Source organism: Gopherus evgoodei, chromosome 3 (assembly GCF_007399415.2).
Source record: "Gopherus evgoodei ecotype Sinaloan lineage chromosome 3, rGopEvg1_v1.p, whole genome shotgun sequence".
Classification (NCBI taxonomy): Eukaryota; Metazoa; Chordata; order Testudines; family Testudinidae; genus Gopherus; species Gopherus evgoodei.
Window position 1 is genome coordinate 192,038,103 of NC_044324.1, and position 25,756 is coordinate 192,063,858.

The window sequence follows — 25,756 nt, forward strand, 5'->3', positions numbered from 1 at the left end:
GTAAAGATAACACTCTTTGTTTTGTTGTGATGCCTCTCTTTGTTTTGTTGTGAACTCGGGGCTCCTGCAGCTGCGTATCTTAAAAACAAACACAGCTACTGTTTGCTGGAGCAGAGGCAGGCAGGGGGATGAATGTCCACAGCTAGAGAGAAGCAGCCCGGAGGGGGTGAGGGGTGATCCGTTTTGGAGCAGCTTCTTATCTGATCTGAAGGCTATTTGCATTTAGTGAATGAGAGAGGGGTGGGGGAAGGGGTTGAAACTTTTAAAATGATTGAAGGTTGGTGCTGTGTATCTTCAAGTCCTTAGAACTTGCAAGGCAGGGAGCTGACACAGTGTCAGCTCCAAAAATCCACTCTCTCTGTCTCCCCCACGCTCCCTGTCACACTGTACCCCACCTCCCTCTTTTGAAAAGCATGTTGCAGCCACTTGAACACTGGAATAGCTGCCCATAATGCACCACTCCCAACACCGCTGCAAATGTGGCCACACTGCAGTGCTTTCCCTACACAGCTGTATGAAGACGGCTTTAACTCCCAGCGCTGTATAGCTGCAAGTGTAGCCAAAAACTTAATTATCATTTATCGTTACAGTATTTTTATTACATTATGGAAACGGCAACGCACTTCCAAGCTCTCACTTTCGTAGCTTGTGTCACTTTGAATAAGCCTGTGATAAGACAAGGCTCCTAGGTTTCATCAAGGACTATTAGATGTGAAACAGCAGGAAGGTATTTAAGAAACCAACTCACATAGTTCCTCCTACACAAGCAATTAGGTCTTGAGCAGTCCAGGCAAACAATGCACATTACAACAAAGCTTAAACTTGTTTTTCATAGTAATTTTAAAAACAGTGCTAGCTGCCTATTTAATTTAAAAAACAGCAAAAAATATCCACCTTCTTTTCCATTTCTTATAAGGAGTCTTGAAGTTTAAATCTCAGTGTGATAGAGATGCTTGCTTTGATCTGCTTAGCTTTTGGAAGTTGGGAGCTCTGGGCTGCTGACCCCTTGCTACCCAGGGTCCCTAGGGACAGCTTTGTCTGCCATTAGGGAATTTTTTCCCGAGAACCCCCTGTAACATTTTGCGAACCCCTGTTTGGGAACCAGTGCTGTAGAGAATGTTACTAACACATACATCCAGGGGTGCAGTAGTTGGGATTTCTTTAACTTGGATAGTCAATTACTTTTTGTCAAGGTCCAGATTTCTTGGTCAAGATATGATCAAGATCCATACTCCAGAGAACATCATAAAAAACAGCAATGATGGTATTAAGTAATAAAAAGATTTTGGGGTCCATTCAAAAGTGCTTGCTGGTCCAGCTTTGGCCTGCTGTCTACCTGTTGACTACTCTGCTTTAACTGGTGGGTCAGCTTTCAGCAGTGATCTAAATATCAAGTTTGCAGGTCCTAGATTTTATGCAACAACTGATTCAAAGCCAGTGCACAACTCGCTTTAGCCCCTTATTCTAAGCTAAGTTCCTGAAGTTTACTGCATGTAAATTTTTGGACGAGACACTTTTTAAATTACTTACTTGTTTGAACAAAAACAATGAGGAGTCCTTGTGGCACCTTAGAGTTTAGCAAATTTATTTGGTCATAATCTTTCATGGGCTAGAACCCACGTCATCAGATGCATAGAGTGGAAAATACAGTAGAAGATATGTTTATACATAGTACATGAAAAGTACATAGTACATGAAAGGTGAGAGTAACAGAAACTACACACTACACAACAAAAACACTAATCCAGGAACTAAACCCTGCAACAAACCCCAGTGTCCGCATATCTATTCAAGGAATACCATCATAGGACCTAACCACATCAGCCATACCATCAGGGCTCGTTCACCTGCACATATACAATGTGATATATGCCATCATTTGCCGGCAGTGCCCCTTTGCCATGTATCTTGGCCAAACCGGACAGTCTCTACACCAAAGAATAAATGGACACAATTCTGACACCAGGAATTGCATCATTCAAAAACCAGTAGGAGAACACTTCAACCTCCCTGGTCACTCAATAACAGCCTTAAAAGTGGTAATTCTTCTACAAAAAAACTTCAGAAACAGACTCCAATGTGAAACTGTAGAACTGACATTATTTTGCAAACTGGACACCATCAAATTAGGCCTGAATAAAGACTGAGAGTGGATGAGTCATTACAAAACCTAATTTTACCATACTAATTTCCCCCTACTGTTACTCACACCTTCTTGTCAATTGTTTGAAATGGGCCACCCTCATTACCACTACAAAAGTGATTTTTCCTCCATTGGTATTCTACTGTTAATTGAATTGTCTTGTTAGACTGACCCCCTCCCCACCTGGTAAGGCAACTCCCATCTTTTCATACAGTATGTATAAATATACCTGCTACTGTATTTTCCACTCCAAGCATCTGATGAAGTGGGTTTTAGCTCATGAAAGCTTATGCCAAAATAAATTTGTTAGTCTCTAATATGCAACAGGGACGACTCGTTTTTTTTGCTGATACAGATTAACACGGCTACCACTCTGAAACTTGTTACTTGTTTGAGGTGCTGTGCATGGACTTAAAAAGTGGCACGGGGTCTTGTGAAAGTAGAGTTTTGCCTTGATGTCTTCATTGAAAATTTCTCTGCGTTATCATGTGCAATATGCTGTCCCATCATTTTCCACTCCAACACTAGAATTGTTTGTGCACAATGTATGCTTCTGAAAAAGGATGACACCAGAGCATCTGAGACATCAGATGTGCTGGAGTCCTCTCAGAATGAGAAATTTATATACAAATTTAAATAATGTGTAGTGGTAATGTACTTATTTAAATAAGCAATGTAATTTAGTGGTTAGATCATCAGCAGTTGGGAATAATGACTCAGTTCTGCTGCTGACTCATCATGATGTTGTGTACATTAGGGAAACTTTGCAAAAATGTCCCACTCTTGCTAATGCCAGTTCAGTTCCATTGCTGTTAGCATCATTGGAAAGCATAGTGTAGACAAGCTGCTGGGTTCAAATGGTGTTCTGGGTTTGTCCACACAATGGGTTTATTTCAGACTAACTGGCATTTTTTCAAATTAAAAAGGAATGCATCCACACAACACAATTCTTCTGAATTAACTGGCTAGTTAGTGCAAACTGGGTAATCCACTTTAATTCATTCCAAAATGAATTTCCAGTTGGAATATTGTGTGTAATTAATATGGAGTTTGTGTGGCTGCATCAGTATTTCAGGTTAATTTTTCAGTCCTCCCACTGGTAGGACATTGCATTGTTTTGCCCCAGGACTGAACTGTCTGTTCACCTGTGTGCCCTTTACTGCACAGGGATCGTCATGACCAGATGTTACCTCCCTATTTAAATACTGGCGTGCAGCCAGGAACAATCTGTTTATGATTACACACTCCTGGAGCATTACAGCAGTGCTATAGCAGCCATGCCTTGTGTGTCTGTGGAGAGCCTTGCAGAAGTCATGGATTTTCTTGTGATCTGGGGAAAGGAATTGGTGCAGTCCTGCTTTAATATTAGCCACTGTAATAAGAAAATGCTCAAGTATATAGCTAATCAAATGACCAACTGGGGTCACTCCTTGGACTTGGCTCAATGCTGCAATGAAGGGCAGAAGCTTTGTCAGAATTATAAAAAAAATAAATAAATAAACCCAATGACAGAACGAGGACCTTTGGCAGTACTCACACTACCTGCCCCTACTTTGAGGACCTGGATAGGATTTTTACCATCTAGGCCACCATTGAAGCTCAATATGTTATGGAGAACACCAAGGAGAATCCTGACTAGTACTCCGAAGTGGAGGATTCCCTGAAAACCAGGATTTCTTTCCCATGCAAGATCCCAAGCCTGACCTACAGGAACAGACTTCTGATACCGAGGCAGACACCAGACTGACAGATCTGAGGAGGGGATCTCTGCCCGTAAGTATTACGAGCTATATTACAATAAAAATGTATAGGTTATTTTAACATATTGTTGTTCCAGGTGCCCAGTGGAAGCCACCCGTTTGGGTGGATGAGAGCTCAGCTTCTCATCCCCACTTCTTTTACGCAGCATGGTAACTGTGCCAGGGAATTCCAGCTCTGTAGGGATTATATCCCTGATATTATCATTTCTCACAGACATCTGCCACCTCATCTCCCTTCCTGGTCAACTGCCATGGTCTCCCAGGCTTCCTGCCCTGGTTAAATTAGGGCTGCCAGAGTGGTTTAAAAAAAACAACAAAAAACCAACCAAACAAAAAAACACAGCATATAATGCAGGCATGTTTATTGAAATGTCAGTTGCAGAAAAATAATACAGCATAAAAAATACTTTGTTTCAGAGTTTGATCAGTGCCCTGAGCTTTCAGCTATCATAGCATTTGATAAGGTATGTTTCCAAAAAGGTAACAGTAAATGCATAGAGATGCATAGGCATTTGGCTAGCTGTAATAAGACCATCAGCATTGTTAACAATTACAGCAGAACTGTATTTAGCAGTATACTTTTTGCATGTTGGCAGGTGATTTTAAACAGAATTTAAGGCAAAGATAATGCTGCATATTGGCAGAAACATTGCAGAATAACACAGCCTTCTCAGGATTACTTCTGTGGGTAACCTGCCTCTTCCAGTCCTGCAGCATTTCTGGGGGTGAATAAAATCACTGCGTAGATTTCTGGTCTGCTCATCCCCTTTTTCGAAAAGCCTCTTCTCTGCCTCCGTATTAAGGTTGCATTGTCCAATGCTAGGACTGCCTGCAGAAGTGGACGGGCAGACAAAGTATGGCACCTGCAAACATCCTAGGCCCTGTCCTCCTCAGCCCATGTAGACCTCCAAATCCTTCTGTCCATCCCTAGGTTCCTTGCCCATGCAAACCACCAGTCCAAACCCCTGAAACTCTGCTGCCCACCTTAGCCAATCATAGCCAAAGCTCCCATGCAGAGGGAAATTCAGGTGAAACACTTATCTCCCCAACTGGCAAGAGACTTGAAATAGCATTCCAGAACTGAGCATTTTATAATTGTTGCCATGGAAACTTGAATCGCTTCAGTAACTACTTGTTCTGTTTCTCAGCTCCCCCTGCTTCTTCATCTGACACCCTGTGGCCCCCAAGGAGATGAACATTGTCAACTGCAGAATACCTGATTAATCAGAAAAGGGAAGACCAAAGGCGAAGTGTTTGGGGACTTTGTGACAGCATCCCATAAGTGGAGTAAGAAGACAGAAGAGTAAACAGAAATTATTCTTTCAGAGAGACAAGACAGAGGTTCTCCGTGCTGACTGAGAGGAAGGCAAAAAACGTGCATAGACAGGGAGAGATGCTGAGACAGGACTTGGAGCACATGCAAAACCAGACTGTCTTGACTAAGAACATGTTGGCACAATGTTCTGCTACAGCACCACAATCCCAGCACTGACATGTTCTGCAACCGTAGGGAATAACAGGTACTGGGAGCAGCAGTACCATTCCCAAAACTCAAACCACAGGCATTTCCCTCTCTCCACCATACCACAAGAGTCTGGAAACTGTGACTTTTGGGAACCCGCCTTCACCCTTACGATGACAAATGGTAGTTTCTTTTCATGCCATCCACAATCCAAGGCAAAGCCACTGTGCAGAAATCCTGCACATACAGATGCTTGTCATAAGTGTAGCACCAGAACTTTTTTCTAATGTGGTGCATATCTGCACAATGATGTTGTATACAGTTTGCAATGTTTTGCATTGTTTTCACTGTTGTTGTTCATGTTGCAATGGCTAAAAATATAGTTTTATTCAATTAATGTTTTTGTTTGCACTGCTTGATGTTCACTAATAGTTAATTTTGGCAAAAGTTCAATAAAGGTTCATAAAATACCACATATCCCATGTACATACCAAAACACTCTTCCAAAAAAGTTTATTTTGCTTTTTAAAAGGCTTTGTGGTACATCTGTTTAATTAAATCCCTACACACACACTAATGAAACCATGCCACAATTCAGCTGCTAGTCTCAAAGTAGGTGCACAGGGTGTCCTTGACCCTGTGGCCTTGACTATTTGCTGCAGTTTGCAAAGGGAGCCTCTTGGCTGTTCATAGTATCAGTAATGAAAGTGTCTGGACCTCCACCTCCCACCCATCAGTGAGGATCTCACAAATGTCATGCAGACCATAGCAAGCAGTTGTCACATATGGTATATATTGCTCAGCAGTCTTCAGCCTCTCCCTCTCAGATCTGCAAACGCACAGTCCATTGTCATTCTTCAGTTACTCAGGGTATATAGTAGAACAGGTCCTTTCTCTTGTTCAAGTGTCCAGTAAAAAGTTTTATATATAAATCAGGATTAGAAAAATAAGATGAGTCTCCAAGAATGATGGGGGGAATCAGAATACTATTAAGGTCCATAGAGATCCTGCAGCAACTTTTTCCCATACTAGGGAGTCCAATGAGACTGGACTCAATGGTTCCGCCTATGGGAGAGCCAAATGAAGGAGTTGGACATGCTGTCCACTCCTAACACATTAGAGGCTGCCAGGAACCTCATAGAGATGGCAACCCAGCACTCCCCAGCGCTGGCGGGGGGCTGGAATTTCCAAGGACAAACCGGCCATGCTGTGGCACTGTTCGCCCTCTCCTCTGCACTGATCACCGGAACTATCCTGAACAGCACTGCCGTGGAGTCCGAGATCAGACTCGTCCTCCGAGTCGGAGCCAGAATTGTACGTCTTCAGACACAGGTGGCACCAGTCTTGTCGCTCCAGGCAAAATGCGATTCCCTGGCCACCACGTTGGCAGGTGCCTGCTCAGTGGCTGTTCTGGACCTCATGGGCATATCATCAAGCCTAGGGGCCAAGCTCCAGATCCCTTTTGGTTGCCTTGGACAGATGGGGGCCTCCGTCTGCCTCCATGGTGAGGGAACTTCCAAGGGGTTCGGAGCCCTGCTCCTGAGCTGGCACTGAGGCTGATGCTGTGGTTGGCGCCGTACCCAGCACCGAACCTGGTACTGAGTTTGCAGCGATGGGTCTTGAGCATGGTAGAATTGGGATATTCTTTCAAATTGTGTACCCTCCTACTCACGTTCCCCATCCCTCTTCAGGGACCCTTCTCATGAGCAACTTCTAATGCAGGAGGTGCACATGGTCCTACAACTCAGGGTGATAGAAGAGGCACCTATGTAGTTCAGGGGCCGGGAATTCTATTCCTGTTACTTCTTAATCCCCAAAGCCAGAAGTGGGCTTTGGCCTATTTTAGACCTGCGAAACCTCAACAGATTCATGAAGAAGCTGAAGTTTTGCATGATCTCCATGGCTTTCATTATCCGCTCTCTGGATCTGGGGGACTGGTATGCTGTCCTCGACTTGAAGGACACGTACTTCCATGTGTCCATAATCCCATCCCACAGAGGGTTCCTTTGATTCATGGTCAACAACATCCATTATCATTTCACAGTCCTCCCCTTTGGCCTTTTGGTGGCCCCTGAGGTGTTCACCAGGTGCATGGCAGTCGTGACAGCTTCCTGCAGAAGTGGCAGGTGCAAGTATTCCCATACTGGCTGTCTTATCAAGGGCCAGTCTTGGGTCCAAGTGGAGAACCACGTGAGCCTGGTGCGCATGACATTCCTCAGGTTCGGTCTCATTCTAAATGTTGCAAACTCAACATACCACCTACACAAAGGATAATGTGGGCCCTCCTGGACTCCACCCAGGCAAGGGCTTTTCTCATGGATGTTCATTTCCTCGCCATGAGCACCATCATAGAGGATTTCAAGAGATTCCCCACTATGATGGTGTGGACTTGTCTGAAATTGCTTGGGCATATGGCTGCCTGCACGTATGTGATAGTGCATGCCAGGCTCGGACTACGTCCCCTTCAGGCATGGCTAGCCTGAGTTTATAGGCCAAACCGAGACCACATAAACAGACTGATCACTCTTACTCCTCAGGTTCTCGAATTCCTCTGATGGTGGGTCAACCCACAAGCAGTATGTGCGGGAATACCCTTTTCCACACCTTAGCAGTCGCCGTCTCTAGTCACAGATGTGTCGGCGCTGAGATGGGGAGTGCACCTAGGTGAACTCAGGACTCACGGCCTCTGGTCCCATGCAGAACTTTTGCTGCACATCAATGTCAGGGAGCTGTCGACAGCTCACCTTGCTTGACAGACATCTCAAACTCATGTGTAGGGCAGATGTGTATCCGTATTGACAGACAATACCACAGCAATGTTTTATATAAACAGAAAGGGTGGTGCTCGCTTCTCTTCCCTGTGGGACTTCTGCATCACCCACTCGATACATTTGGGGGCCTTGTACCTTCTAGGTTCACAAAACAAACTGGCTGATTGCCTCAGCAGGTTGTTTCACAGCCAGGAGTGGTCCCTTCGCTCAGATGTCCTCATCATCAACATTCCCGAAAGATGGGGATCTCCCCAGATATACCTGTTTGTGATGCAATACAATAGGAAGTGTCAACAGTTCTGCTCCTTCTTGAATCACAACCCTGGCTCGCTCTTGGAGGCCTTCATCCTGTCCTGGAAAGGGCTCCTGCTGTATGCATTCCTGCCCTTCCCACTCATAGATTCATAGATTCTAGGAGTGGAAGGGACCTTGAGAGGTCATTGAGTCCAGCCCCCTGCCCTCATGGCAGGGCCAAATACTGTCTAGACCATCCCTGATAGACATTTATCTAACTTACTCTTAAATATCTCCAGAGATGGAGATTCCACAACCTCCCTAGGCAATTTATTCCAGTGTTTAACAACCCTGACAGTTAGGAAGTTTTTCCTAATGTCCAACCTAAACCTCCCTTGCTGCAGTTTAAGCCCATTGCTGCTTGTTCTGTCCTTAGAGGCTAAGATGAACAAGTTTTCTCCCTCCTCTTTATGACACCCTTTTAGATACCTGAAAACTGCTATCATGTCCCCTCTCAGTCTTCTCTTTTCCAAACTAAACAAACCCAATTCTTTCAGCCTTCCTTCATAGGTCATGTTCTCAAGACCTTTAATCATTCTTGTTCTTCTATGGACCCTCTTCAATTTCTCCACATCTTTCTTGAAATGCAGTGCCCAGAACTGGACACAATACTCCAGTTGAAGCCTAACCAGCGCAGAGTAGAGCAGAAGAATGACTGCTCGTATCTTGCTCACAACACATCTGTTAATGCATCCCAGAATCACGTTTGCTTTTTTTGCAACAGCATCACACTGTTGACTCATATTTAGCTTGTGGTCCACTGTAACCCCTAGATCCCTTTCTGCGGTACTCCTTCCTAGACAGTCTCTTCCCATTCTGTATGTGTGAAACTGATTTTTCCTTCCTAAGTGGAGCACTTTGCGTTTGTCTTTGTTAAACTTCATTCTGTTTACCTCAGACCATTTCTCCAATTTGTCCAGATTATTTTGAATTATGACCCTGTCCTCCAAAGCAGTTGCAGTCCCTCCCAGTTTGGTATCATCTGCAAACTTAATAAGCGTACTTTCTATGCCAATATCTAAGTCTTTGATGAAGATATTGAACAGAGCCGGTCCCAAAACAGACCCCTGTGGAACCCCACTTGTTATACCTTTCCAGCAGGATTGGGAACCATTAATAACTACTCTCTGAGTACCGTTATCAAACCAGTTATGCACCCACCTTATAGTCCATGAAGTCCTCCTCAGGGTATGGCGAGAGAAAGCGTAGTTAATCTTAATAGTACCAGCGTGGCCATGTCAGCACTGGTTCACCACGCTGCTGGACCTGTTAGTGGATATGCCCATGACTTTTCCCCTCGTTCTGGACTTGATCACGCAGGACCATGGCCACCTCCAGCACCCCAACTTAGAATGTCTCTCATCTCATAGCATGGAAACTCCATGGGAACCCGCTAAAACTTACCTGCTCAGACTCAGCTAGGGAGGTTCTCCTAGGCAGCAAGAAACCTTCCACTCTCGCCACTTATCTGGCAAAGTGGAAGAGATTTTCCATTTGGTCCTTACAGAAAGGTACTCCTTCACTGTAGTCCTCGATTCCCTTTATCCTGGACTATTTACTTCCCCTGAAACAACAGAGGCTGGCAGTCTCATCAGTAAAGGTGCATCTGGTGGCAATTTCGGCTTTCCATTTTGTCTCAATGGGCCGCTCAGTGTTTGCTAACCCTCTGGTTGGCTGTTTCCTCAAGAGGTTGGACAGACTGTACCCCCAAGTAAAACAGCCGATCTCTCCATGGGATCTTAACCTGGTGCTCTCAAGGCTCATGAGCTCACCCTTTGAGCCCCTAGCAACATGCTCGCTGCTCTACCTTTCTTGGAAACTGGTATTCCTAATGGCTATAACATCAGCGAGGAGGATGTCTGAGCTCAAGGCTTTGATGTCCGAGCCCCCTTATTCTGTGTTTTATAAGAACAAGGTACAATTTGGCCGCACCTAGCTTTCCTCCCAAGGTAGTTTTGCAATTTGACGCAAATCAGGACATCCTTCTGGCAGTGTTCTACCCTAAGCCGCACGCCAACAACAGGGAATGCATACTTCATTTCCTGGATGTTAGACAGCCGTTAGCCTTTTACATTGAGCGAACAAAGCCGTTTAGGAAGTTGATGTAGCTCTTCATCACTATTGCCGAAAGAATGAAGGGTCTCCCTGTTTCGTCCCAGAGCGTCTCTTCTTGGATGATGGACTGTATCAGAATGTGCTATGACCTAGCAAAGATTCTAGCCCAAGCATTGGCAGCACACTCCACAAGAGCGTATGCTTCATCTGCAGCATTTCTGGCACAAGTCTCCATTCAGGACATGTGCAGGGCAGCAACATGGTAGTGTATCCACACCTTTGTGTTGCACTATGCCATCACGCAGCAGGCTAAAGATTATGCTGCTTTTGGTAGAGCTGTGCTACAGTTTGCAACTCTGTGAACTCCAACCTCTCTTCTGGGGGCTGCTAGAGAGTCAGCTACTTGAAATTGAAATGAGCAATCACTCGAAGAAGAAAAAACAGTTACCTGCCTTTCGTAACTGTTGTATTTCAAGATATGTTGCTCATGTCCATTCCAAGACCCACCCACCTCCCCTCTGTTGGAGTATCCAGCAAGAAGGAACTGAAGAGACGGTGATTTGGCAGGGACCTATATAACCGCCATAAGGATGCCACTCCAGGGGGCTCCACAGCCGACCTGACTGGTACCACTATGGCAGGAGTAGGCAACCTATGGCACGTGTGCCAAAGGCGGCACACGAGCTAATTTTCAATGGCACTCACACTGCCCAGGCCCTGGCCACTGGTCTGCATTTTAATTTAATTTTAAATGAAGCTTCTTAAACATTTTTAAAACCTTATTTACTCTACATACGACAATAGTTTAGTTATATATTATAGACTTATAGAAAGAGAACTTATAAAAATGTTAACATGTATTGCCGGCATGCGAAACCTTAAATTAGAGTGAATAAATGAAGAGTCGGCACACCACTTCTGAAAGGTTGTCGACCCCTGCACTAGGGGAAAAACCTTCCAATGACTGTACACATGGTGCGCACACATCTACTTGGAATGGACGTGAGCAACACTTCTTGAAGAACAACAGTTATGAGAGTTAGGTAACTGTGTTTTTTCCATATCACTCTTAAAAATCTCACTCTTGTCAAGTTGCAAACAAGATAAAAGTTAATAATATAACTGACAAACAAGCAATCTGATGTAATGGAATCATCAAGTTGTGCAGATATCTTGCCTGAGTAACCTCATGTTCTTATTATTGTAACCCCTGAGGTATATCTGAGGTATATATTTTCCCCCCATTACTGTAATAATATAAAGGTATTTAAGGTATTACTCTGCTCAGTATTACAAGACCTAAGTGATGTAGACAGCTAAGTCTCCATGACTAAGTCACTTTTTGAAATAGGATTTAGCTGTCTAAGACTATGTCTGCACTACTGCTCCCCTGAATCGACGCTCTGGGGATTGATGCACTGGGGTCTATTTAGCGGGTTTAGTGAAGTCGACCCCGCTACTCTACCCCGAACGAGAAGAGTAAGGTAGGTTGATGGGGGAGTGTCTCCTATCGACCCAGCGTAGTGTGGACCCTGTTGTAAGTCGACCTAAGCTACATTGACTCCAGCTACATTATTCACATAGGGAGCTGGCTGATGTGATTGCAGAGCCATTGACCATTATCTTTGAAAATTTGTGGCAGTCGGGGGAGGTCCCAGACGATTGGAAAAAGGCAAATATAGTGCCCATATTTAAAAAAGGTAAGAAAGAGAAAAACTACAGATTGGTCAGTCTCACTTCAGTCCCCAGCAAAATCATGGAGCAGGTCCTCAAGGAATCCATTTTGAAGCACTTGGAGGAGAGGAAGGATATCAGGAACAGTCAGCATGGATTCACCAAGGGCAAGTCATGCCTGACCAACCTGATTGCCTTCTGTGATGAGATAACTAGCTCTGTGGATATGGGGAAAGCAGTGGACTTGATATATCTTGACTTTAGCAAAGCTTTTGATATGGTCTCCCACAGTATTCTTACCAGCAAGTTAAAAAAGTATGGATTGGATGAGTGGACTATAAGGTGGATAGAGAGCTGGCTAAATTGTCGGGCTCAACGGGGAGTGATCAATTGCTTAATATCTAGTTGGCAGCTGATATCAAGCGGAGTGCCTCAGGTGTCGGTCCTTGACTGGTTTTGTTCAACATCTTTATTAATGATCTGGATGATGGGATGAATTGCTCCCTCAGCAAGTTTGCAGATGACACTAAGCTGGGGGAGAGGTAGATACGCTGGAGGGTAGGGATAGGGTCCAGAATGACCTAGACAAATTAGAAGATTAGACCAACAGAAATCTAATGAGATTCAACAAGGACAAGTGGAGAGGCCTGCACTTAGGAAGGAAGAATCTCATGCACAACTACAGGCTGGGGGCCGACTGGCTAAGAAGCAGTTCTGCAGAAAAGGACCAGGGATTACAGTGGATGAGAAGTTGGATATGCATCAGCAGTGTGCCCTTGTTGCCAAGAAGGCCAACGGCCTATTGGGCTGTATTAGTAGAGGCATTGCCAGCAGATTGAGGGAAGTGATTATTCCCCTCTGTTCGGCACTGGAGAGGCCACACCTGGACTATTGTGTCCAGTTTTGGTCCCCCACTACAGAAGGGATATGAAAATTGGAGAGAGTCCAGCATAGGGCAATGAAAATGTTCAGGGGGCTAGGTTATGTGACTTACAAGGAGAGGCTGAGGGAACGGGGCTTGTTCAGTCTGCAGAAGAGAAGAGTGAGGGGGGATTTGATAGCAGCCTTCAGCTACCTGAAGGGGGATTCCAAAGAGGCTGGAGCTAGGCTGTTCTCAGTGGTGGCAGAAGCAATGGTCTCAAGTTTCTGTGGGGAAGGTCTAGGTTGGATATCAGGAAACACTGTTTCACTAGGAGGGTGGTGAAGCGCTGGAATGGGTTACCTAGGGAGGTGGTGGAATCTCCATCCTTAGAGGTTTTTAAGGCCCAGCTTGACAAAGCCCTGGCTTGGATGATTTAGTTGGTGTTGGTCCTGCTTTGAGCAGGGGATTGGACTAGATGACCTCCTGAGGTTTCTTCCAACACTAATATTCTATGATTCTGACTTACTGCGGTAGGGAAGACATAGTTTCAATCTCTTTAAGCTTTACAATGATGAGCAGAGCATGCCTTAACTACCTTTTAAAAATCTGGGCATGAACATCCCACAGTCTATAATGTATTCATCCTCACAATACCCCTCTGAGGCAGCAAAGTATGATAGTGCCCTGAGACTAAGGCCTGGTCTACACTAACAAGATAAGTCGATTTAAGTTACGCTATGTAACTTATGTCAACATAGCCTAGATCAATTTACAGAGATGTCTACATGATGCTCTCCCATCGATATAGCTTCTGCCTCTTGGGAAGGTGGAGTACTAAAGTCTATGAGAGAGCACTCTCTCATTGACTTAGTTTGTCTTCACCAGACAGCCTAAATCAATGCCTGCTGCATTGATTACAGAAGCTGGATTTAGCTCGCAATGAAGAAAGCCCTAAATAATTTGTCCTAGGTCACATGGGAGGTTTGTGACAGAGTAGGGAATTGAACCTGGATTTTTGAAGTGTTAGGCTAGCACCCTCGTCACTTGACCACCCTGCCTTACTCTCGCCTATTTTCCCTGTATTGCCTGTTTCATGTCTGTATATCTGCAATCAGATTCATGCAGAGCCGGACTGAAAACTGTAAGATGCTACATGGGTGGAATGGTCTGTGCACTTCTAATTGCAGGATCAGGCCGAAGGTTTGTATATTCTTTTGGCTCAAGGATTGTGTCTTTTTAGTTGTTAATATGAAGTATGTCTTGAGTGTTCAAAAATTAGTAATTTGTAAAGCATTTGAGAAATGGTATCTTTCATTCAAGGATAAGTGTAGAGTACATATTATCCAGGGATGGTGTCAAGATAAACCAGTTTCAAAACAATTTGAAGAAAGACTTTAAATGTCACTGAAACACAAGCAAAATTTTACCTCCCAGGATGGCAATAGTGTAAATACTGCCTAAAATTAACCCCAAAAGGGAGTTCCCATTAGATGAACTAAACTGGGCATACCTGACAATCTTGGCTCAGATTTTAAGAATATGTTGTCTGTTGTAATTACAGATTTGCTGGACTAATAGTAACTTTTTTGCCTTCTATTCTCAGAGTGAGCTCTGGAAGGATGGATTTCACAGAGGCCTATTCAGACAGATGCTCCAGTGTTGGACTTGCAGCTAGAGAAGGAAATGTCAAAAGTTTGAGGAAACTAATTAAACAGGGATATAGCGTTGATGTTCCTGATAACAGAGGATGGATGCCAATCCACGAAGCAGCATTTCACAACTCCAGTGAGTGTCTGAAGCTGTTAATTAATGCAGGTAAGGAAAACTTCATTCAAGATGAGGCAAGTTATTTTTATTTTCCCTGCTTACTTCCCCTATAAATAGAATACGCTGTAACATAAGATAAACCAACCTCATTCACTTTCTGATTTCTTTTGTGAATTTAAATGTGGTTAGGGTCAGAAAAAATATATTATAAAAATGGCACCTTTCTGCTCAAGGGTAGGAATACTCTATGGATGTCTTTGAAATATATATTCTTACTTTTCTGAAAAAAAAAGTTTTCTCTATTGTTAAGCACTGCTGATTGAATTCTGAGATCCCAAGTGGAGTTTGCAGTGCTGAGGTAGTAATTATCTTATTATATTACATAAAAAAAACCATGTTAAAAGAATGTTATTTAGGTTGCAAAGTCAAGCACTCATAAATTAGGAAATGCCAAATTTAAGGTTGCCAGAATTGACCTGTTTACTTCAGATGGAACAGGAAATGCCAAACATTCTGTTCAAGTGGGGTTTACAGCGCAGGCTTTCTTTATCTCATGGACTTTGGTGATAATGTACATGTACAGCATTAATGATCATACTAAGCCTAACTTGACCTACAGGCAACTTTGGTATTTCGACCTCATGAGTCTGTCAGTCCCCAGTAACACTAACTGTCCTACCTGATGTGAGCTCCCATAACAGAGGTCAAATCTTACATTTGAACCCAGCATCATTGCATTTGACAGCGTGGATGCTCTCTGGTTAACTACCATTGGAAGAAGCTGTTCAGCTGAAGTCCAGAACTTATTGATGCATATCCAAGGCCCTCATTTTCAGGGAATGTATTGATCTTTATTACAAAAACTAAAGACTGGTGAAAACTGGTGTACAAAGTTAATTTCAACAGTTTTCTGGATGTAAGTATTAGGGTTAATATTAGGGGAATGGGAGGACAGAAAAAAACAAAATAAATAGAGGAAAATATAAGAGTACTTCTGACCCAGCTCCCCATTCTGGAAAGAGAGATGGCAGCTCGGTAACTTCAGAACTGGGTGTCAGGTCCAGGGGATTGCCTTAGGGTCTGCCTAGGTTACCTATCTGCCATCTTTCCTTTTGCAGTAGGGTCTGGGAAGTTCCAGCATTTCCTTTTTTTGAGGACTCGAGCACTGACATCCATAGGGTGACCACATGTCCCAATATTATCGTGATTGTCTGAATACTGCGTTTTTTTCTTATAGAGGCAATCTATTACCCCCTACTCCTATTGTCTCCCCATCCTGATTTTTCACACTTGCTATCTGGTCAACCTAGAAATACACTTACATACATGTGCATGTGTACCTTCCACTACATTGCCTTACTTTAATAGTCTGATTTACATTTAGACTAATGGATTAGTAACATAAACACATCTACATAATATAATATATTGGTCTTTTTTAACATAATCAGTATTCTCATGTACTTGTGAAGTTCAAAATTAGTGTGAAAATTGGTAAAAACTTAAATAACTTTTATAAAATCTGGGAAATTTTTGCTAAAAATGGTAAATACTGAAAATGAAGAGCCTTGTGCATAGCAGAAAAGACTTGATAGGATGACCTGTGAACTAAATGGAAGAGGTGTTCCCTATTTGGGCAGCAGAACTCCACCTGACTCCCTTAGGAGCCTTAATTCCTATCCATCAGCTGCATAAAGGCACAATTGATAGGAAAATCAGCTCATCATCCTCTCATTCAGGGTCACACCGTACTGTTTCCCACCCTACTGTTGCTAGATTCTTCAGGGACCTCACTCATGTTTTCCCCAGTCTGGGAGCTCCCTCCATCTTGGAACATCAGTATAATTTTAGTTGGTTTAATGAAGACCCCTTTTGAGCCCTGAGCAGCTTGCTCTTCACACTATTTATCTATTTAAACTGCCTTTTTAGTTGCTATACATCAGCTCAAAAGGTAGGGGAAATTCAAGCCCTCATGGGTAGCCTTCCTTACATTGTTACATAAAGACAGTGACTCACCCAAAGTTCTTACCAAAAATGGTCTCAGATTGTCATTTAAATCATGTGATTCACCTGCTGCTTGTCTTTCCCAAGCCTCACTCAAACCCAGGGGAAGCCAAACTGGACCCCTTGGTGTGGTTAGTGCTCTCTTATGTTATTTCAACAGAAAAGACCCTTCAGGAATTCACCAGGCTATTTGTAGCATTTCCAGATAGGGTGAATAGTCAGACAGTAGCTATCCAAAGATTGTCTAGATCAGTGTTTCTCATCCTTTTTGATACCAGGGACTGGCTTGCTGTGTCAGAGAGATCTTAGGGACTGGCGCTGGTCCACAGACTGGTCATTGAGAAACATTGGTCTAAATCAGTACAGCAGTGTTTGTGTTAGACTTTCTAAAGGGACGCAGTGAGCTTTCCCACTAATGTACTGGGTTGCAATGCCACTCATCCAAATTCGGCCTGGCTGCCCGTCCATCTGGCAGGGCCACCCAGAGGATTCAGGGGGCCTGGGGCAGGGCCAGGTCTTCGGTAGCATTTCAGCGGCGGGTCCCTCTCAGAGGGAAGGACCCACCGCCAAATTGCCGCCAAAGAATGAAGCTGCGGCGGTAGAGCAGCCTAAGTGCTGCCGATCGCAGCTTTTTTTTTTTTCTCCCCTGCCGCTTGCAGCGCTTGTACTCACTGGGCGGCGCTCCAAGGCTTTGGCAGCAGTTCAGCGACGGATCCTTCACTTGCTCCGAGTCTTCCGCTGCACTGAAGAACCCGCCGCCGAAGACCCAGAGCGAGTGAAGGGCCCGCTGGGGAAGTGCCGCCAAAAACCCAGAGCGGCTCACAGGGCCCCTGTGGGGCCCGGGGCCTAGGGCAAATTGTCATCCCCCCCCGCCATCTGATGGCATTGCGACTTGGCACAGAAGTTCGCAGTGCCCACCAGCACTCTGATGCTGAAACTGAGAATTACTGCCTGGAAACTTTGCAGATATTTAGATGTATGTGCTTTTAAAGGTTTCCTAGCCTGTGCATGGTTAGACAGCAGAATCAAGGGACTGATTACTTTATTGAGATCAATGTATTAATGGCCCCAGTTCCACCTAGATTACACTGGAACATCCCACGTTATAAATGAGGGGGATGGAAGACTTCAAGTTTAAAAAAAAATAATAAAGCTGGGAGGGAAGGAGGGCTGATTCAAAAAAAGTTGAGATCCCCTGGCCTAGACTGTATTAAATCATTCTGAGCGATAGGTAGTTTAGGTCCACCCATGCTAGTTAGAATCCATTCCAGCAGGGCTCAGGGAGATTCTGCAGCTTCTTTGAAAAGGATCCCTATTTCTTATGTTTTCAGAGCAGTTATGTGGGATGCAGTTTACACTTTCAGCCAACACTATTCCTCAGTTGAAACATCAAAAATCTGATGCCTGCCTTGGCCAAGCTGTCCTGCAGTCATCATTTAAATAGGATTTCTAATACCAGCCTCCTGACTATGAGGTCTTGCTAGTGATCAGAAGTCGAATCCATGTGGACAATCACCAGAGAAGAAAGAACAGTTACTTACGTTACAATAACTGTGGTTCTAGAGAGGTGTTGTCAGCATGGATTCTACAGTCTGCCCTTGTTCTCTGCTACCATGGAGTCTTATACCACCTGGATTATGTCTTGGTGAAGGAATTAAGGGATGGTTGAGCCTGCTTCACTCTTTGTGCCCTTGGGTGGGAGATCCAAGGCACAAGAATCCTGTAAGGCAAGTGACGGTCCTTTTTAGAATTTCGTGTTAGAAAAATCTTTTTTAATTCTTCTTATTCTTAGCTCCAGCTGATAACTACATAAAATCAAAGACATTTGAGGGTACATGTGCATTACATCTTTCCGCAAATAATGGATGTTTGGAAAGCATCAGTGTTCTCTTGGAGGCAGGAGCTGAGACTAATGACGTTACTTATGAAGAAACTACTCCGCTATTCCTAGGTAATGTGTGTGTGTGTGTGTGTGTATATATATATATATATATTTTAAAATCAGACAGTGCTGGATATGTGGAAGAAGTCATGGTATTACCCCACAATTCTTTCACTGTCCAGCAAGTTTCATGTTCTTTTGTGGCCTGTATAGTGGCATGCCTTTGGTTCTGAAATGCAGACGTTGCTGAAAACTTCTTTAACTTTTCTCCTTTTCTATCTCGATTGCATCTGCTTCAGTGTTTTTAAAGGGAACCCACAAAGTGGAAAACGTTTTATTTTATCCCTTTTTGTTTCTTTGAAATATAAACAAAGACTGGAAGTTATATGACTTTTAAATGTAAGTTTTCTTTGTTTTGTTTTATTCCTGCCTACTCTTACATTAGAAATTCAGGTCTGTCCACTTTTGGTCTATTCACTCTTACTCCTAGAAGACTTGTGCATGTTTGTTTATACTGTTAGCATACTGATATTTCTGGACTATGCTGGGCGTTGTTGGGAAAAATTTCCTGTCTTTAAATTGTTAACTTCAGTGCAGCTCCAAGCTAAAATCCTTACACCTGCCAGCATTTTTAAACAACCTAGTAATTAGATCTTTCATAAGCTGAGTTGGACAACATGGTATTAAAGAGTCACTGGCTGTGGGAGCCTTCTCTATGATAGTGCTCCTATGGTCAATATTCATCATGGATCCCCGCTGGAGTTAGCAATGTCAGGATATTTTTGCTAAAAAAAACAAACAAACAAAAAATCCATACCATACACAAAGCCACGTGACTGGAGGACTAGTAAGACTTATGAAGTCATAGGAGTAGGGAGGAAAACTTGAGCAATTGACAGGGGAATGGATTTTTAGTCAGCCGTTTTTAAAACATATTTTATTTTATGTTTACACCACCTAACTCAAATGCCTGATAAGTAATTGGGGGGAAATATTTCTTTTTGTGAAAGGTTCTGCAAAACCATTTCTTCAGTTGAGCGCTGTTCCTATTCCAGTCTGCCACAGAGTCCTGCAGAAAAACACAGAAGAGAGAGCTTGATATTCTTGATATTTCTAAGTTTAGGAAAAAGCTCATCCCTAAAAGGGGTCTTCAGTCATTCCTTGCAATCTACAACCATGATTTCACCCTCTTTAGATTAGGTTGTTATTCACATTCACAACTCACATACCTCTTCAGTCTCCACAGGGCACATGCAACCTTAACTCTAACCACAGACATCAGCTATTGAAAAAACATAACATCACATACTTCTTCACTTACATCAACTAAATAAAACAATTAGAAATATTACAAATGGAAACTTCCCAAAATGATAAACACTATTACAGACTGTTTCCACTTAAAACAATTCTTTTCATTTACCATACTGTAACCCAACACTTAAATATAGCTCTCAGTTAAAAAAAAACAACACATTGTCATGCATACTAACCAGCTACTTCCACAAACACCAATTCAACATTCTGAACAATTGTAAATCATCCATTTTAAACCATTCAACGTGTTGCAGTTAAAAGTTGCATGTTTTGTGTGGAAATGGAGGATGGAGCCACTTATGCTATGATATGAGTGTGGCAACATGGAGAAGGTGAAATCATAGCTATAAATTGCAACGGATAGTTGAAGTTTCAGGGCTCAATCCTGCACCATTGAAGTCAGGAACAGGATCAGACCATTAACGAGGGATTTCCTGGATTTTCATGTTTGTATTGGTGGAATATGAACATGAGCAACTTTTACTAATTATTTTTCGTGAAGATATTTGTTTTATTTATATTCCTCAATCAGTCAGGGATATGTTTTCCTCTGAATCAGAGATTCTTTTTTTGCCTACTTTCATCAATATTGAAAACTGTGGAAGATTTGACATTTGCAAGCAGTGATAATTTATTCATACTTCATTTTTTCCTGCCATCTTTTGTTGTTTTGCTTTTCTGTATGTCATTGGTTTCTTTACTTGTGTTAGTTGTGAGTTCCATTCTTCAAATGATGCACACTTGTAGGGAAATCTCATTATCTCTTGAAAGTAGTTATACATATAATTTCCTTCTGCATTTGTAAGAGAATCAAACTGTTCACATACTGAAGGGAGTAATTTTTTTTTTTCAATTGGCATTGAGTGCTCTAAAAAAGGTTATGGTTGTAGTAAACAATGTCTGTGCAGTGTCAATACCACAGAAAAAATAAACATTTACTCTTGTTGAATGATTGGTTTGCTCCTGTGTTTTGAAATATTAAAGATTATTTTTGACTTTGTAAGCCTGTAGAGTATTTTTAGTGGTCTTCTGGGGCAAAAAATTGCCAATGCACTTGTCAGGGTTCCTTCCCCACTCTGAACTCTGGGGTACAGATGTGGGGACTGGCATGAAAGACTCCCTATGCTTATTTTTACCAGCTTAGGTTAAAACTTTCCTAACGCACAAGTTCCACCTTGTCCTTGATCTCTGCCACCACCAAGAGATTTAAACAAACATTCAGGCAGGGCCACTTGGAGCCCTACCTCCCCCCAAAATATCCCCTCAAGACCCTACACGCCCTTTCCTGGGGAGACTTGAGAATAAAAGTGAGCACAGATCAACCTCCCTGGGTTTTTAAAAAACTGAAAAACAATCAGGTTCTTAAAAGAGGTTTATTTTAAAAAAAGATAAAAGAATCACCTCTGTGAAATCAGGATGGAAGATAAGCTTACAGAGTAACAAGAAGATACCAGACATAGAGGATTTTCCTCTAGGTAAAACTTTAAAGTTACAAAAACAGGGATAAACCTCCCTTTTAGCACAGGGAAAATTCACAAGCTAAAACAAAAGATAATCTAACGCATTTCTTTATTATTACACCTCTACCTCGATATAATGCAACCTGATATAACATGAATTCGGATATAACGTGGTAAAGCAGCGCTCAGAGGGGATGGGGCTGCGTGCTTCGGCGGATCAAAGCAAGTTCAATATAATACTGTTTCACCTATAATGTGGTAAAATTTTTTGGCTCCCGAGGACAGCGTTATATCGGGGTAGAGAGGTACTTACTATTTCTGCAATACTAGATGCTTAGTCCAGATATGGCTTAGGGAGATGTAATAGCCCTGCCCTGGTTCCTTTGCTAACTCCGAGAGAACAAAACAAAGACACAAACAAGAACCTTCCCCCACAGATTTGAAAGTATCTTCTCCTCTTATTGGTCCTTTTGGTCAGGTGCCAACCAGGTTATCTGAGCTTCTTAACCCTTTACAGGTAAAAGAAGAATTAACCCTTTACAGGGTAAAGAGGGATTTTATGCTCCCCTTAGCTGTATGTTTATGACAGCACTGAATTGTAAATTCTCATTGGATTTGGAGGATGAATATTTTTCAGGTTAGTCATACATACATTAATTTAACAAGAGGTAAGTTTGTTCATCACTTGTGAGTCAGCATCAGTTATTGCTATGCTCAAATACTCTTCTCTGATAAAATGGATATAACTTGAATTACAGGAGATTTGCCATAATTGGACCTCTAAAGTCTAATTTGTTGTTTTATAGCCAGTTTATTAGAGTTGGATAAGTTAAAAGCCTTGTTGCCTGTTAGTTGATTTTGGAACCAGGTTTTTAAAATGATCAGAAAACTGAGGTTTTTCATCCCTATTACAATCTGTGTATGTTTGGTTATATTATTAGCATACTAATTAGAAAAATAATTTAGTATTCTGAGGCATTTCTTAGGAATACATGCAAATGAAGAAATGGTTAAAATAACATCATTAGAACTTAATAAACACAATATTGTTTGGCAAGTGAGTACTTGTATTGAACTAAGGAAAATATAAAGTTATATAGTATGTTTAAATAACTTCATACTTGGTCAGGGAATGTATCACTTGATGATTACCTGTTCTGTTCATACCCTCTGGGGCACCTGGCATTGGCCACTGTCAGCAGACAGGATACTGGGCTAGATGGACCTTTGGCCTGACCTAGTATGGCCGGTCTTATGTTCTTATGGTCTCATACTGACATGTAAAAGCATCTGCCTTAACTTTGCATTGCCCAAACAAGGGCAGCTAAGGTCACCAAACTGTTGTTTAAACATAATTTTATGTGAAATTGTCTGCGTATTTGGGATAAATGTGTTAAAGATTAATTTTATATCTATATCTAGACTTTTTAAAGGAACATTATTGACCTGATTAAATATCTGTATTGTTGTGCGTACTCTTTACCCAATCAAACAAAGCTCTGTTTGGTAGATGAGCATTTACCCAACAGAGTATACCTTAATCATAATTAGTTTGCTTTTAAAATAGGTATTTAACTCAATAGGTGTCATAGTTATTAATTATGTTAGTCTGGCTATACCCATGTGTCTAAAATTTCCTAATGAAGCAAAATGGAATCAAAATATCTGACGGGAGAAGGGAGGGGTGTCTGTTCTGAAAAATACTGTGAGCTTAAGAAAACGTGGTCCAAGAAGTACCAACTGTTAGGACACATAATGTGAAAGTCCTGAGTAAATTTCTTAGTGGATGAAGGCACCTCTCAATGCTTCTTTTTAAAAAGGCAAAATGCAGGGTACACCAGGCATTGACTATTTATAAGCCTATTTTTTCCCTTTTTTTTCTTTTTTACAACATTTATTCACTAAAAAAAAAAATTGGGGAAAAAAAATCTTTGAGGCCTTCTGATACTATGATGATGAAAATAGTATAAGTGATTAGGTATGTTAAATCGGACCAAAGGATAGGCTTGAGGTTTCATAGTGACTAGATTAAAAAATAAAAAAGGTTACATTTGGATGAAGTTCAAAATTTCTCTCAGATTATATTGGACCACAGCAAGGCTACAAATTAAAGCTATGGAACAGCCATTATTGGAGACATTAAAAGTACTAGAAGTTGTAGGTACTCATTCTGGGACTGCCCAGGTGTAGGGAGCTTGTGCGTTAACATTCCAAAGAGAATTAAATCAACAGAGAAACTCTATTGGTCATTCACCATATGTTTACTATCAGACTGATGAGCATTCAAAGGCATTCTTTTATGATACCACAAAGCATGTCCTGTTAAGTTAAATTGTGGCAAAAATGGAGGGACTGGTAAATAAACGTGATGGTACTACGTATGCAAAAGCAAATTTTGATCATAAAGTAGAACAAATTTAGGGAAGAGCCTTTCCTGAACCCTTATGCCTGCTCAAAGTCCCATTAAAATCAGTGGGGCTCTATATCAGCATAAGTATTAATTCATGTGGATGACACCAAATGGTTGAGGCTTAGGCAATGAAAATGACACACAAAAATCCTTATGCAATGTTCCTTAAATAAACTCACTCTGCATGTTAATGAAAACACTTGTAAATTAGAAATAGATCTCGCTTCTCTTTTCGAAATACATAATTTTTATTCCATGTTATAGAGTTATTTTCTTTAAAACTTTCCTTTTTAAAGATTATGCTTTCAAAATAATTCCAGTGCGCACACACATCTGAACAACTTTTGTGTATTTAGTTGTTTGCATATATAATATGCTAGAGAATTGCCATCTCTGTTGCACTGGATGCTGAAATTCCTCTTGTTATGTAATCATAAGAGTCACAGAATTTAAGGCCAGAAGAGATTACTAGATCATCTAGTCTGATCTCCTATATATCAGGCCACCAATGCCCCAGCCAGCATCTGCACAATAAACTCAACAATGGACGCGAGACCAAAGTAAATGAGATCCATAGAAGACTCTCTATTATGTGTTACAGGGAGAAAATAGGAGGGACCTAGGTGCACCAGGTCCCTGCAATGCCAGAGAAATGATTAAAGGAGATATGCCCAACTCACCTGATCTACACTCACATGCTGCAGAGCAGTGGCTCTCAACTTTTCCAGACTACTGTACTACTTTCAGGAGTCTGATTTGTTTTGCGTACCCCCAAGTTTCACCTCACTTAAAAACTACTTGCTTATAAAGTCAGACATAAAAATATAAAAGTGTCACAGCACGCTATTACTGAAAAACTGCTTACTTTCTCATTTTTACCATATAATTATAAAATAAATGGACTGGAATGTAAATATTGTACTTACCTTTCAGGGTATAGTATATAGAGCAGAATAAATAAGTCATTATTTGTATAAATTTTTAGTGTGTACTGACTTTGTTAGTACTTTTAGGTAGCTGGTTGTAAAACTAGGCAAATATCTAAATGAGTTGATGTACCCCCTTGGAAGACCTCTGCATGCCTCCAGGGGTATGTGTACCCCTGGTTGAGAACTACTGCTGCAGAGGAAGGCAAAAAATCCCCATGGTCACTTCCAATCTGATCTGGAGGAATTCCTTCCTGACCTTACATATGACGATCAGTTAGACCCTGGGGATGTGAGCAAGAATCAGTTAGCTAAGCCTCTGAGAGAGAGAATGCTTGGTGCCACCTCAGAGCGCTGGCCCAATCCACCCAGTATCTCTTCTCCAGTCATGGCCATCCCTGATGCTTCAAAGGAAGGAGGTGAAAAAATGTCCCCAAATACATTTGGGAGGCAGGCGAGGAAGTGCCATTCTGATGCCTGCTGGTGGCCAGTTGAAACCCTGAAGAATGAGCTTTAGGAATGTTAGATAAAAATCGGAAGGGAATCCTAGGGCTGCCGAGCCCTGTCCCCTGCGATCACAAGTAATTGCACTAATACGTTTATCCATCTCTCTGTTAAAACTAATTTAAGTTGTTTGCCCCCTCAACCTCAGTTGGGAGGCTGTTCCAGTACTTCACCCATCTGATGGTTAGAAAACTTCTTCTAATTTCCAGCTTGAATTTGTTCTTGTGTCAACATTGTCCTTTAGCTTAAATACTCTTCACCCTCTCTGGTATTTGCCCCCTAATATGTTTATAGAGAGCAATCATATCCCCTCTCAACCCTCTTTCTGTGAGACTAAACAAGACAAGCTCTTCTAGTCTCATCTCATAAGAGAGGCCCCACATTCCCTTGATTTTCGTAATAGCTCTTCTCTGCACCTGTTCCAGTTTAAATTAATCTTTTTTGAACGTGGGTGACCAGAATTGT

General features: G+C 42.1%; 1 protein-coding gene across 3 annotated transcripts in view; it reads left to right on the top strand.

Moving 5' to 3' along the window:
* Positions 1–25,756, top strand: part of ASB3 (ankyrin repeat and SOCS box containing 3) — a 117,347-nt gene that overhangs the window by 36,623 nt on the left and 54,968 nt on the right. The window contains exons 1-3 of one of the 3 annotated variants that reach the window (XM_030557735.1): positions 3,782–3,916; positions 14,625–14,836; positions 18,585–18,743. In XM_030557735.1, coding sequence (XP_030413595.1) covers positions 14,641–14,836; positions 18,585–18,743 — 355 coding nt within the window. In that variant the 5' untranslated portion in view covers positions 3,782–3,916; positions 14,625–14,640. Of the gene's footprint in view, positions 1–3,781; positions 3,917–14,624; positions 14,837–18,584; positions 18,744–25,756 lie in introns of those variants that run through there. The other 2 variants (XM_030557734.1, XM_030557736.1) reach the window with 2 other exon arrangements.